At 45.2% G+C, this 14,600-nt stretch overlaps 2 protein-coding genes across 2 annotated transcripts in view; one reads left to right on the top strand and one right to left on the bottom strand.

The window, feature by feature from the left end:
- Nucleotides 1-429: 429 nt before the first annotated feature.
- On the bottom strand, nucleotides 430-3,792 carry atp5if1b (ATP synthase inhibitory factor subunit 1b). Its single transcript, XM_052036469.1, has 3 exons — nucleotides 3,641-3,792; nucleotides 3,019-3,131; nucleotides 430-698 (listed from the first exon to the last, which is right to left on the bottom strand). Exons 1-3 carry the CDS (start codon nucleotides 3,710-3,712, stop codon nucleotides 545-547), a joined length of 339 nt encoding a protein of 112 aa, XP_051892429.1. The 5' UTR covers nucleotides 3,713-3,792; the 3' UTR covers nucleotides 430-544.
- Nucleotides 3,793-11,900: 8,108 nt separating this feature from the next.
- The window catches only part of dnajc8 (DnaJ (Hsp40) homolog, subfamily C, member 8), a 33,191-nt gene continuing 30,491 nt past the window's right edge, over nucleotides 11,901-14,600 (top strand). The window contains exon 1 of the mRNA XM_052036672.1: nucleotides 11,901-12,038. Coding sequence (XP_051892632.1) covers nucleotides 11,949-12,038 — 90 coding nt within the window. The 5' untranslated portion in view covers nucleotides 11,901-11,948. The remainder of the gene's footprint in view (nucleotides 12,039-14,600) is intronic.

The following is a 14,600-nucleotide window of genomic DNA, read 5'->3' as shown; positions in this document are numbered from 1 at the left end:
AGCCATAGTCACATGGACCAACCACCAGGCATTAATTGTAGAAATACCAATAATGATCCATACAGGAGGGGGCCACAGAGGGTTTACCATGGAGTCTTCCCCACAGCTCAGCATCATTGTAGGCAACTATTTAACCAGGGAAACTCTGCATGTAAAAAGATCTCCTTGAAGATATGGAAAATATCAGATGGGACTTTTCCACCAAATACTTGAAGCTGAAATCTCACACACGTATATCTTAGCAGAGTACAGGCAAAATGCATTTTCCCTATATGCAAATCAAAAATACAACAACATTTTAGTTATTGTACAACTCATTGGATTGTAGAATTTGCAGTGATCAAGGCTCTTGATCTTATGAAAGCAAAAACCATGAACCAGCATGGTCATGCACCATACATGCACCACACAAAGTATAATCTATTCAGATGGTGTCATAGTATTTTTTATTGATACACATATGGTACATCCAAACGTGATTAGGTAAAGCACATTAATTGACCTCCATGATTGAGATACGCATAACCAAACATAATTAGAAATCCTAGTCATCTAGGTCATCATTATGCCTCAGTTTCTTGATTTGATTCTTGTGACGTTTAACCTCATCTTGCAAGCGCTGGATCTCTTTTTCATGGTGTCGAATCTCCTCCAGATGATGCTTCTTCAGATTTTCAATCTGTTCCCTTTCCTTTTCCCTGCAAATTAAAATTATGTAAAGTCAGCCTTGTTTATGTGGGGATATGTCTTCAACACTTGGGTCACACTTGAATGGAGTCCACCATGCAACCAAGATTAGATATCTTTATTAGTCACATGTACATCAAAACACAGTGAAATGGATCTTTTTGCGTAGAATGTTCTGGGTGCAGCCCACGCTTCCGGCACAAAACATAGCATGCCCACAACGTCCTAACCCGTACATCTTTGGAATGTGGGAGGAAACCAGAGCACCTGGATGAAACCCACGCAGACACGGGGAGAACGTACAAACTCTTTACAGGAATTGAACCTGGGTCGCTGGCGCTGTAATACCATTACACTAACCGCTACGCTACTGTGCCTGCCCTCAATTTGCTCAACTGATCGAGTACATATTTCATGGTGGCATGGCTATTGTCTTGAAGCTGTCTTATCAAATCTTCAGGCAAGTTAATCTACTATCAATCACAGTTTAACTAACAGTGTACGAACTATATTACTCAAATTACATTAAAAACAAAAATGTAATTGAGGAAAAGCAAGATGTAACAGGATGGTGATTAAGTTGAAAGAAAAACTTGCAAATAATTGAAGAACTATTTCAATGAAGTAAAAAACTGAAGCATTATCTAACATTCAGATTCCAAATAAAATTACCCACAGGGAAGTAGAGAAAATTCGTAAGCGAAGAACATACTTATTGTTTTTATTCTTATTTATGCAATGGCAGTGCATTTATAAGATTAGGGAATGCAAAATATATCTTGGTTTCAGTGTGAAATAGGGGTGGGATGACATGGTGTGTGTATAGAACAAAGAGGGAAAGGAAAGGGTACTGCAGTTCTCAAGAACCAATAGTGTCCTCTTGGTTCTTGAGAATTCCAATAAATCAAGGGTTGAATCCTGATTTTTTTTAAAATCCAAGGAAAGCCAAACTGGGAGGGGGGGACAGAGGTAGATTGACAACGGATCACACTAGTAATTGCCCAAATCATTCAATGGCCAGTGAGAGAATACAATTTGCCCTTTCACATATTGCAGAATAAACCATCAAGTTAGACTAGACCAGCTTACAACAATTGGTAACAAACCAAGCCTACAACATTGAATGGTCTGTTCACTGGAGAAATCAGTCCCAGTGAGTCAGCACGATTTAAAAGGGGACATACTCAAACCATAGCCATTTTACAATTCTAGAATAGATGAAGGCAATGGTGACCTATATGGATTCTGAAACAAAACCATGTAACACATACAAAGAGGTGGCACAGATTGGATCTTCTACTTGCTGAGATCACCCTAACAGATGGAACTCATAAGTTTGAAAAACTAAACATTTTTTTGGAAGGAAATACATAAATGCCAATATTCTGAAATTGGAGGTGCCTGGGTACCAGTCAGGAAAAATAAACAGGACTGAGAGAAATGCATTACAATGGAATAGCATTGAATTTGGGCTGCAGGTGGATTGTTGGACAATTTAACATACCCACGGTAGTTAGGTCAAAAACAACACAAGAAAATTCAATGGAGAAAAATGGTACTGGGAAGGCACGAATATGCAAAGGCTAAAGTTGGCCATCCCTTACCAATTAAGGGGTGGGCTGCTAAGCACGTTGGAGGATTACAAAGAAGTGATAGTCTCTGGTTATCAAAGCAATAATGAAAACATTTGAAGATTGTTAAAATGTGGAATTCTATACCACACTGTCAAAACAGGTTATTTAGTAGATTTTTGTATTATAGAGTTATGGGGATCAGACAGGTAAGTGAGGTTGGGGCTGAAAATCACATCAGCTTTGATCTTATTCAGTGACAGCAGATACTTGACCTATTTCCTACGTTTTTATATGAACCAAAGGAATTGTGTAGCTCTTTGAAAATCTTGAAACCATTGGGAAGCAGTGAGGAAATTATTCACTGCATTAAAACACAGCAACCCACCTACTTTTGTGCAAAACATATTTGTAAATCCAGATTACTCTTAGATACCAGTATAATTAATCCAAGTACTAAAAGAGTGCAAGTGGAACACAACCAATATAAATATTTTAATATAACCCAGAAAAAAATTACCACTCATTCCTCAACATAAACAAATTTTTACACAATTTAAACACAACTAAATTAACTGTTGCACAGGTTATACATTCCAGGGAATTACTCCTCTCAACTCAGGAACTCCTAATCAGTTACTTGAATTAAAAGCTTTAGCATTAAAGACTCAATCATCAAGGATATTAATGACAGGTCAGAAGAGGGGACAAATATAAACAGGAGCCCGTGAACAAGATTCACAGACGACAGAAGACTTACTTGAAGTATCTCTCTTCCAATGCAGCTTCTCTGGTACCAAAAGCACCTCCCGCCTCTCTAATGGCTCCTCCACCACCACCGCCCTTCCCAGCTCCTTTTCCCAATTCTCCCAACTGAAACCAAACATTAGAAATACAGGCACAATTAGCAAAGCATCCCCTCGTCCCTCAACCTCTGACCAGTACACGCTTTAACCTTTCAAATCACCTTCACCCACTTCACTATTTTATTTCCCCCCCACTCCCCACCCTCCTCCTCACCCCCCCACCCCCCACCCTCCCCCTCACCCCCCACCCTCCCCCTAGCCCCCCACTCCCCACCCTCCCCCTCACCCCCCACCCTCCCCCTAGCCCCCCACTCCCCACCCTCCCCCTAGCCCCCCACTCCCCACCCTAGCCCCCCCACCCCCCACCCTAGCCCCAACACCCCCCACCCTCCCCCTCGCCCCCCCCACTCCCCACCCCCCCCCCCGCAATCCTCACCCTTCCTTCCCACCCCTCACCTTTACTCCTTTCCCCTTCCCTTCACTCCGCCTCCTCCTCCCACCGCAGGCCCTGCCCCACCCCCTCGCCTGGCCGCGTCATTGGGCGTCTGAGCGGAGAGTTCCTGCGGCCCCGGTTACCTGGCTGCTGTCGCCGTAGCTCCGCAGCTGCCGGCCCAGCGCCATCCGTCCCGTCAGCAGCAGCCGCGCCATCGCTGGTGTCCTTGCTGCGTCCGAGCGATGGATCAGGTGACCACAGGCGCACCAATCAGCACTGGAGGGAGCGTAGAGGCTGCCGGGAGATCTGGCGGGCCAGGCCACGCCCCTCCGCCAGACCCCATCAAGCCCCGCCCCGCCGCATCAAGCCACGCCCCTCCGCCTGGCCCCGCCCCTCCACGTTAAAAGTCAAGCTGGTACAGCAAGCCCACTGCTTCTCCCAATGTCTGACATCTCTTCTGCAATCGTTGGAAGTAGCTTCACTCCAGCAATTCTGGCTTCCTGAGCATCTCTGATATCTCCACAGACCTTCAGCAGAGGAATCCCAATCTTTGGAATTACCTTCCTAAACTTCTCTGGCTCCCTTTCCCCTTTGAAGATGTTCACTTACACCAACCCCATTAATCAAGGTTTTGACCTGAAACGTCCACAATTTCTTTCCTCCCACAGATGCTGCTCGACCCACTGAGTTGCTCCAGCAGGTTGTTTGTTGCTCCGGATTCCACCATCTGAAAAATGGAGGGTTATGGGGTGTGTAGGAGGGAAGGGTTAGATTGATCAGGGAGTAGGTTTGTATAGGTCGGCACAACATCGTGGGCCGAAGGGCCTGTACTGTGCTGTACTGTTGTATGTTCTATGCAGTCTCTTGTGTCTACATTAATAAAGCTTTGGGTCATCCACCCTGATTGTGGGATCACCTGTCAAACTTTATTATGCAAGATTCCCAGGCAGAGCCTTTGCATGTTTATAGAGTCATAGAGTCATACAGCACAGAAATGGGCCTTTAGGCCCAACTGGTCCATGGTGACCAAGATTCCCATCAATGCTAGTCCCATTTGCCCGCCTTTGACCCGTGTACCTGTTATCTTAAAGGTGTAAATCTATTCCGACACTATCTCCCAAACTGGTGATATCGACACCCAGAAGGAAGAGAAGAGCAGGTGCAAGGGAATACCACCACCTGCAGGTTCCCCTCCAAGTAGCACATCACCCTGAATTGGATTCCTTCAATGTCGTTGGGTGTAAATCTTGGAACACTCTGCCCAACAGTGCTGTAAATCAAGATGCTGATTCACCTGCTCAAGGGCAATTAGGAATATGCAGTAAGTACTGGCCTTGCCAGTGAACCCCATATCTGGAAAATCCCAGGGCTGATTTATGGACACCCCTACATACAATAATATTAAATTCAGGAATCCAACGTACAAACTATGATTGGCAGAAATAGTTTCCTCTCCCTCTCCACTTTCAGTAATTGTTCTTTCTTATGAGTCCTTATGTGCTTTTGATGCCATTCATTACAATACTCTGTAGATATGGTTGCCATATCAAGTGATTTTTGTGTATTTTCTGACTTACGGACAGATTTGACTTATAGACGCCTGTAAAAACAAAATCTGTTCGTTACCCGGGGAATAACTGGTATCAGAAAATAAATGAAAATAAGCTGTCGTTGCAATGTCACCCACAGTGCCATCAAGTGGCCCTGCCAGGAATTGCCAGAATGTCAAACATGAATTTCTCTGTGGGCAGTGCCAAGCCAACCAATCCACTCTCTTTTTAGCCAATAGACTTATTTGTTCTATGTGGATCTCCCATAAAATACTTATAGTTAATTAGAGGTCCCAGTTGTGGTAGGATTGCCAACATTAAACACCGCTGCTCTCACAGATCTTGTAAGTATCTCAAAGAAAAGAGACTTCTAGTTCTATCAGGCAATAAAGTACTTTTGAAATGTTACTGCCATAACACAGAACAAGGAGAAGTAAAACTGTACCTAAACATTTTCAGTTTATGGAACAGAAGTTTCATAAGTTCCACGAGTAGACTAAGAGAAGGAGGCAAGTCAAGTCTTTGTATTCATGCTGGCGAAAGAAAATAAGCAAGTTGGGTTAATCCCACCTTCCAGCTCTCAATCTGGAGCATCACTTTCAGCATCCACTATTCTTTTAAGCCAGTAATTCCAGACCTCCAGTCCTATTAGGGATAAAATTATTTTCCTCAGTTTTCCTCTAATCTTTTTACTGAATAATTTAAATCCATGTCACCCAGTTATTTACCTGCCTGCTGTCTCCTGTTCACCTCTACCCCCCTCAATTTAAAGTTCCCCACAGTCTGTTCAACCTTCTTTATTCTAACAAACAGGAGGAGATGAATTGTCTGATTTTAGTGGTGTTGGAGGAATGTTAGCGAGGTCACTGAAAGAACTCTCTGCAATAGTGTCATGATCATTTTTTTTAGTTTCACCCTGATGAAAAAAACCTTTGGTTTTCATCCAAAACCATTGTCCAATTGTTGTTATTTTTAGGGCCATTACCTCCAAGTCACATAATATCCTGCTGTGAAGGACTTGGCAGGTGAGACTGCAATGATTCCAGGGATGAGGGAATTTAACTATATGAATAGAGTGGAGATGCCGTGGTTATTCTCCTTGAACAGAGGAGGCTGAGAGGGGTTCTGATAGAGGTACTTAAAAATCATGAGAGATCCAGGCAATTTGAGAGAAACTGTTCCCATTAGTGGAAGGGTCAATAGTCAGAGAGCACGGAATGAAGTTCTTTGGCAAAAGAACCAAAAACGACATGAAAAAACAAAACTACTCTGTGAATGGTTGGGATCTGGAATGTGCTATCAGGGGGAGTAGAGGAGGTAGTTTCAATAGTAGCATTCAAAGGGAGCTGGATATGTACTTGAAAGGAATGAATGTACATGAAATGGGGTGGCTGCTGCATTGCTCAAACATGGTACAAGTAACCAGTATGGGCTCACATGTCAAATGCCCTCCTGCCATGCTGGAATTCTGAGGCGTTCATTTCCATTCCCTTATTGTTGCTTGTTTTTTATGCAACACCATCAAGGAGCACTCTCGGTTCAAGAACTGCAGTGGGTTAGGGAAGGTTCTTTACAATAGGTGTACCCTCCATCCACAAAAACTAGAGTTTTTTTCTAAGACAACATTCATTGCCATTGGAGACACAAGACCTGAAACATCACCGGTTTATTTCCCTCTCTGGATGCTGCCTGACCTGCTGAGTTTCTCCAGCGTTTTGTGTGTGTTGATTTATTGCCCATCCCTATCAATTAAGCCTACTTTGATCTTCAGGAGCTGACAGCTCGTGAGCACAGGATTCCATTTTTTTGCATATCTGTCAGCATAGTATATTGAAAGTGTGGAGCAATACACCCTTTTATCACAGTTGTTCTCACATTTTCTTCAGCATACTTTATTTACATCTTTGTATTGATATTGCACAATGTATCAACTAATTGCCTGCTATTGTGCAACCTTTAGGTGGAACACTTTTTCTGACATGTTTTTCCAGCATCCTGTGTACTACATGCCTATCTCTTCACCCACACCTGTAAAACATCAAACTGGGCAGATGAGAATTTGAAGGTCCCTGCCAGAATCAGAATCAGGTTTATTGTCACTGACTTATATGACATGAAATTTGTTGTTTTGTGGCAGCTGTACTGTGCCAAGTTGTCCTGCAGAAATATTTTATCCCAAATTTCATTGATGGGAATTGCAAGAGGTGTTATGATGCAAGGGAGACTGCAGTATTCTGGATCCTGAATGAGTACATAATTGTACTCATCTGGGTTTAGTGTCCTGTAATTTGCCCTAAAAGTACCTTCTGTAAGGACCCATGGGAAAAATTGCCCATTTGGTTGAGATGCAGCATTCTTGGAACTAAACCAACCAAGTAAATCAATGCCTTTAAAAGAGCAAACACAAAACACAGCTGAAATGATGTCTAACTTCTTTGCATATTTTGTTCTCTGACACATTCCTGCAAGGTGCAAAATTATAAACAATTTATCTCCAGAACAAGGTCACAAACATCTTATATTTCTCATGTGCCTGCTTTATTGGTGAGTCCTTTGTTTCTGGAATTATATCATTGTCTGGAACTCATTGACTTTTTTGTAAGATTGTAGGTTTTAAAACTGGGTCCATGTAACAGTTGACCTTTATTTTATGTGATAAGAATAAGAAAATAATGAACTTTTGCTGCACTTGTGCAGGTCGTTGATGAGACCACACTGGGAGTACTGCAGCATACTGCCACCATATAGAAACATAACTCTGTATCTGGATGGTGGCAGTGCACTGAATTCCAGGACATGGGAGTTGTAATGTGTAGAGAGATTGAGTGCGATATGGATGTTCTCACTGGAATTTGGAAGAGTTAGATGTGACCTCTGAAAGGAGTTGATATGGTGAGATGCTGAGAGGCAGCAGAAGTAAAATTTGATGCCAAATTCTTAAGATTAGCAGGACAGTACAAAAGAAATTTCTTTGCTTGGGCAACCATAAGTTTTCGGATTTCTCTACCTCAGAGGGTAGTAGATGCTCAGTCTTGTGTATATACAAAAGCCTTGGAATGATTTTAAGGGAACCAAAGGCTATAGGGATTGGGTGAGTAAATGGAGCTTAGGTATAGGATTAACCATGATCAGGTTATGTGCTGGAGGTGGCTTGAATGGCTATTTGGCTTTTTCCTGTTTCTACTTCATTGACTAACCAGACTGGAGATCAATTGCAGAACTCTTTTACTCAACCACATTTTGCATAAACTTGTGCAGTGCTGGGGAAAGCCGTCGTCAACGGTTTGACAATATTTTTACATTTCAAAAATAAACTTTATTCATCATAAAAAATATATGCAAAAGAGTCAACGCAGTGCAAAACTCTTTAGATTCTTAGAGTCATTTGGTCAGTACGTTCAGTAGTGTTAGCATGTCTTCTTTTTGCGTGTAGTACCATTGCACTCATGTGTCCCTCTGGGGTGACACATCCCTCTGTTGTTTAAAAGGTTTCCCCACTGGACTCAGCTCCTCAATGTCCTATAGCAGAAGGGCCCCAGACTGTGGTCCTTCCCCCACAGAGCCTTTGCATTGGCTGCACCAAACTTTAGTGCATCCCTCGGCGCGTATTCCCGCAGCCCGGAATGTGGCAGTTGGCAACATTCCCTTACACACATCTCGCTGTGCTGAAAGACCAACAAGTTTCGAGCAGACCAAAGAGCGACTTTCACTGAGTTGATGATTTTCCAGGGGCACTTGATGTCCGCCTCTGCGTGTGTCCCTGGGAACAGCCTGTAAATCAGAGAGTCCTCTGTTACGCAGCTGCTTGGGATGAACTGTGTCAAGGACCCTTGCATCCTTCTCCACATCCTCTTAGCAAATCCAGTCTGCAAAGAGGTGGGCACCGTGACAAATACTTCAGCCAAGTAAATAATTGAGGCTTAGCACATAAGTGGAACAAACGCATCCTCTTCCAAAGTATGTAAACATCAAGATCTCTGAAGTGCTTTACAGTCAGAGACACTTCTGAAATGCAGCCTCGGTTGCAATATTGAAAATACGGTAGAAAATTGTGCAAAGTGAACTCCCACAATAATCTGATATTGATCAGATCATCTGCTTTTAGGTATTAATCAAAAGATGAATTTTGGCCAGGAGAACAGGGAAAAATGGTTCTGAAATGTCTTCTCTGTTTTTCCCAACAAGAGCTGCCTTACTTGGTGAACACTTCCAGCATTTGCCGCCTTTATCTCAGATTTCCAGCATTTGCAGTGCTTTGCTTGTACTTCTGAACTACCACGGCAATAAGGAATCGCCCATGACAAGTGCTCAGAAGAGCACAAGAGAATAGGAACAGGAGGAGGCCACTCGGCCCCCTCAAGCTTGTCCAACAATTCAACATGATTATGGCTGATCTGCCCAGCTCCTCCTTTGTGCCAGAGCTCAATTCCCCGATCTTTCAAAGCCTTATCTAACCTCCACTTTAAACACCTCTAATAATCCAACCTCCACAAATCCGAGGTAAAGACTTCCAGAGATTGGTTCCTGGGATAAGGAGCTAGAGTTACAGGAAGAAATTAATAAGGCTGGGGCTGTTTTTTTTTGGAGGCGTTAAGGCGAGATCTGACAGAAGTGTAGAAAGTGATGAGGGGTTTGGACAGGTTGGATGGTGGGAAGCAGTTCCCTTTGGTGGAGAAGTTGAGGACACAGGTATGAAATAAAGGAGACAAGAGTGACATGAGGACTTAATGGAATCTGGAATGCATTGCCTGCAGATGTTGAAGAGGCAGGTAATACAGAAATAGATGGTGAGGAAAAATTTGTAAAGCTACGGAGGAACGGCTGGGAGGGTGGAAGTAGTAAGTTTCCTTATGGAGAGCCGGTGTGTTTACAATGGGCTGAATGGCCTTCTTTGTGCTGTTACCGTAAGAAAATGAACCAAGCATCGCACAGCAAGCTCCCATAAACCACAATACTCAGATTTAGTGATTTTAGCAGGCGGATAAATATTGGTCAGCAGATAACAATATATTTTGCATACTTCCTTATGACACAGAAGGAAGACACTCAGCCCATCAAATCTATGCCAAGTCACAGAGCAATCTCACCATTTCTATTCCCAATTTATCTCCCTGCAACCTATTCTCCTTCACATGCCCATCAAACCCACACCGATTCAACACCCACCCACATGAGGTAGCTTACAACAGTCAATTAACCTAGCTGACATGGGAGGAAACCGGAGTATTCAGGAAGAACATGCAAACTCTACAGACAGCATCGGAGGTCATGAGGTTACTGAGGCTGAGATGAAGGAGACTTCTCTCCTTTCCTTCAAAACATCTTTTATGTTCAATTGGGAGAGTAGCAAGGACTAGGTATTATGTCTTATCCTAAATATGAAACACCCAGTAAGGTCTCACTATTGCACTTCACCGTGAGCCTAGTATAATAGTTGAACTGACAGCCTCAAACTAAGAGGCATCTGTGTTACCAGGCAGACCATGTCTAACAAACCATGTCTCCAGGTAATGACCTAAAACTGAGATGTTATGTCCTTTAGCCATTTGTTCTAATATCTCCCAGAAGAAGAATCTAATATTCAGGTTGCAGTCTCAGGAGAAGGAAATGACCATTTATGATTGGGGTAAGAAGGAATTCAGATGAAAGAGAAATTTCATTGAAATTCTGAAAAAATGTTGCTGAGAAGCATTTCCACGAACTGGAGGATAGAGAACCGAAGGCACAGTCTTTGGATAAGGAGTTGATAGCCTAGGGCTCTAACAAAGATAAATTTCTTTTATCTCTGTGCTGTAATTCTCTGGAAAATTTCGAAGCTGCAGCAGCACAGTGACTGATTATTTCACCTGAGCGATAAATTGTGGACCCTAAGTCAAAGGACACAGTGCAGGACAGATAAGCAATCATATTGAATGTTGAAGCAGGCTTGAGGAGTATCCTGCAGCACAGACCCTTCACAGAACATAGAACAGTACAGCACAATACAGGCCCTTCGGCCCACAATGTTGTGCCAACCTTTAAACCTCACCTAAGACTATCTAACCTCTACCTCACATATATCCCTTATCTAGCAATCTCTTGAATTTAACCAATGTACCTGCCTCCACCACCGCCCCAGGCAGTGCATTTCATGCCCCAACCACTCTCTGGGCAAAAAAACCTCCCTCTGATATCTCCCTTGAACTTCTCACCCATTACTTTAAAGCCACGTCCTCTCGTATTGAGCATTGGTGCCCTGGGAAAGAGGCGCTGGCTGTCTACTCTGTCTATTCCTCTTAATATTTTGTACACCTCTATCATGCCTCCCCTCATCCTCCTTCTCTCCAAAGAGTAAAGCTCTAGCTCCTTTGGTCTATCCTCATAATGCATACTCTCCAAACCAGGCAGCATCCTGGTAAGTCTCCTCTGCATCCTTTCCAACGCTTCCACATCCCTCCTATAATGAGGCGACCAGAACTGAACACAGTACTTCAAGTGCGGTCTAACCAGAGTTTTGTAGAGCTACATCATTACCTCGCGGCTCCTAAACTCCATCCCACGACTTATGAAAGCTAACATCCCATAAGCTTTCTTAACTGGTCTATCCACCTGTGTGGCAACTTTCAGGGATCTGTGGACATGATTGTATCCGTGCAGGCCCTCACCATCACTCTTATTTCAATTGCTCAAGTTCCTCTGCGGCTGGAGCCGCTTTCTCTTGCTAGCTGTGGGCAGAGTTCTCAGGTGCAAGGCGCTGAATAAGTGGAAATGGTTGCAATCTGATCATTGATCATTGCAACAGAGACCTGGGGGGGGGACCTGCAGCTCGCTGTCAATCAAGCGACGTCACGTGCCGGTTCAAAGGTGGGCGGCACGGATCACGTGGTGCGCTGGGAGCGGGCGGGGCGGAGGAGGAGGCAAGATGGCGACTTGTAGTGGAGCAACAGCGGGCGGCCCGGCGTCCGCGCCCGATTCTAGCGGGGAGGAGGCTTTCAAGTTGTTTCTCACGGAGGTAAAGACGGTGGGGGTGGTCAGGAAGAGGGTGAAAACCAGACGGGTCCCCCTGGGCGGCGGCAGGATGGGTCCTGAGGTGGGAAAAGGCGACTGAAGCCTCTGAAGTTCAGGCCCTGCCTCGGGTCGCAACCTGTGATTGGTCGGCGGGAGCCCCCCCCACCCGCCCCGACCGGTGATTGGTCGGCGGGAGCCCCCCCCACCCGCCCCGACCGGTGATTGGTCGGCGGGAGCCCCCCCCACCCGCCCCGACCGGTGATTGGTCGGCGGGAGCCCCCCCCACCCGCCCCGACCGGTGATTGGTCGGCGGGAGCCCCCCCCACCCGCCCCGACCGGTGGTTGGTCGGCGGGAGCCCCCCCCCACCCGCCCCGACCGGTGGTTGGTCGGCGGGAGCCCCCCCCCCACCCGCCCCGACCGGTGGTTGGTCGGCGGGAGCCCCCCCCCCACCCGCCCCGACCGGTGGTTGGTCGGCGGGTGCCCCCCCCCCACCCGCCCCGACCGGTGGTTGGTCGGCGGGAGCCCCCCCCCACCCGCCCCGACCGGTGGTTGGTCGGCGGGAGCCCCCCCCCCCCCGCCCCGACCGGTGGTTGGTCGGCGGGAGCCCCCCCCCACCCGCCCCGACCGGTGGTTGGTCGGCGGGAGCCCCCCCCCACCCGCCCCGACCGGTGGTTGGTCGGCGGGAGCCCCCCCCCCACCCGCCCCGACCGGTGATTGGTCGGCGGGAGCCCCCCCCCCCCCCCACCCGCCCCGACCGGTGATTGGTCGGCGGGAGCCCCCCCCCACCCGCCCCGACCGGTGGTTGGTGGTGACCCTCCTCACCCACCCTGACCCGTGTTGATCTATAGAGGGATCTTGAGGTGTAAAGTCCATAGCTCCTTGAAAGTGGCTGCATGGGTTGATAAGAAGGCATATGGCATGCTTGGCATTAGTAGTCAATGCATTGAGTTCAAGGGTCAAGAAGTTATGTTGCACCTTTATGAAACTCGTTAGGCTGCATCTGGAGTATTGCATTCATTTCTGGTCGCCTTGTTATAGGAAGGACGTGGAGGCTTTGGAGAGGGTGCAGAGAGGTTTACTAGGATGCTGCATGGATTAGAGGGCATGTGTTATAAGGAGAGGTTGGACAAACTTGTTTGTTTTATCGGGAGTGGCGGAAGCTGAGGGGAGACCTGATACAAGTTTATAAGATTATGAGAGGGATAGATGGACAGTGGTATATTTTTCCCAGGGTTGGATTGTCTAATACTGGAGGACATACATTTAGGGTGAGAGAGGGTAAGTTCAAAGGAGATGTGCAGGGCAAGTTTTTTTACACAGAGAGTGGTGGGTACCCGGAATGCACTACCAGGGGTGGTAGTGGAGGCAAATATGATAGAGGTGTTTAAGAGGCTTTTAGATAGGCACATGAATGTGCAGATAATGGAGGAGTATGGACATTGTGTAGGCAGAATGGATTAGTTTAGTTTGGCATTTAATTACTAGTTTAATTAGTTTGGCACAACATTGTGGGCCGAAGGGCTTGTGCCTGCGCTGTGCTTTTCTCTGTGCTAATAGCTTGATTACAGTCTTAAGGGTAGCAGTGTTAAGGACCATTAAAAGCTATTACTGATGTTGAGTGGGTGGCCTTTAGTTGGAGATATGGGGAAGGTATCAAATCTTGTTCTTGTTTCCAAGAGGATAATTATTAAAGCAAAATAGAAGCTTGTGAAATGGCAAAACATGAAACTGATGCCGCAGAAGATTAATTGAAGACTTCGGGTTTGCTGTAGCATTGGATAACATTGAATAGTTTAAAACAAAATATGTTATCTAATGTGTTCCTGTCTGTGCATTGAATAAAACATTTATCTGAGCTGATTTAGAAAAGGGTCTTTGACAGCATTATTGTTAGATTGTGCTATTTGGATTTGAATCCATTCCTCTGCCTCAAAAGGTATGGCAAAACATTTTCTTTACAAAATGAAAGCAAGTAATGTATTGTGATCTCAACTAGTGGAAGACTCTAGAGGTTATCCGAGAGCTCCACCTGTCCATAAATATCTACTCTGGTTTCAGCATGATGGGTTGCTATTTGTGCAGTTGATGTTGGTTGCAATGGCTGACATCAACACACCTCCAATTTTTGCAGTTCTCCACGAACCCACCCACAATAATAATAACGTGTAATTGTTTATCCTTTATCACATTCCCAGTATGCACAAAATCCTTCACAATCATTGAATGAGAATTGATTAGTTGCACCCTTGTGAATACACGTGAATGTGGATGGGCCGGTTTGCAAAGAGTAAATGGGATAAACTAATGACAAATTTCCTCAGTTTTTTTGGAATGCTTGATGGCCAACACACTGCTAAAAGTCTCGGTACTTTCTGAGTAGTGCTGGGATCTTTTCCCCTAATTAGTTTGATTGGGTGTGAATTTATCATCTAACCTTAAAGATGTCTATGCTGGAACATGGTAGTTTTCTGGAGCAGGACTTGAATCCAGAATATTGAGTCTTTGAGTCAAACTACTCAGGTTCCTGTAAATTGTTGCATTATAATCTTTACATTTGAGATGATT

The sequence above is a fragment of the Pristis pectinata genome, chromosome 22 (genome assembly GCF_009764475.1).
Source record: "Pristis pectinata isolate sPriPec2 chromosome 22, sPriPec2.1.pri, whole genome shotgun sequence".
Classification (NCBI taxonomy): domain Eukaryota; kingdom Metazoa; phylum Chordata; class Chondrichthyes; order Rhinopristiformes; family Pristidae; genus Pristis; species Pristis pectinata.
The sequence above is the reverse complement of the archived record's forward strand: the minus strand, read 5'-3'. Positions and strand labels throughout refer to the sequence as shown.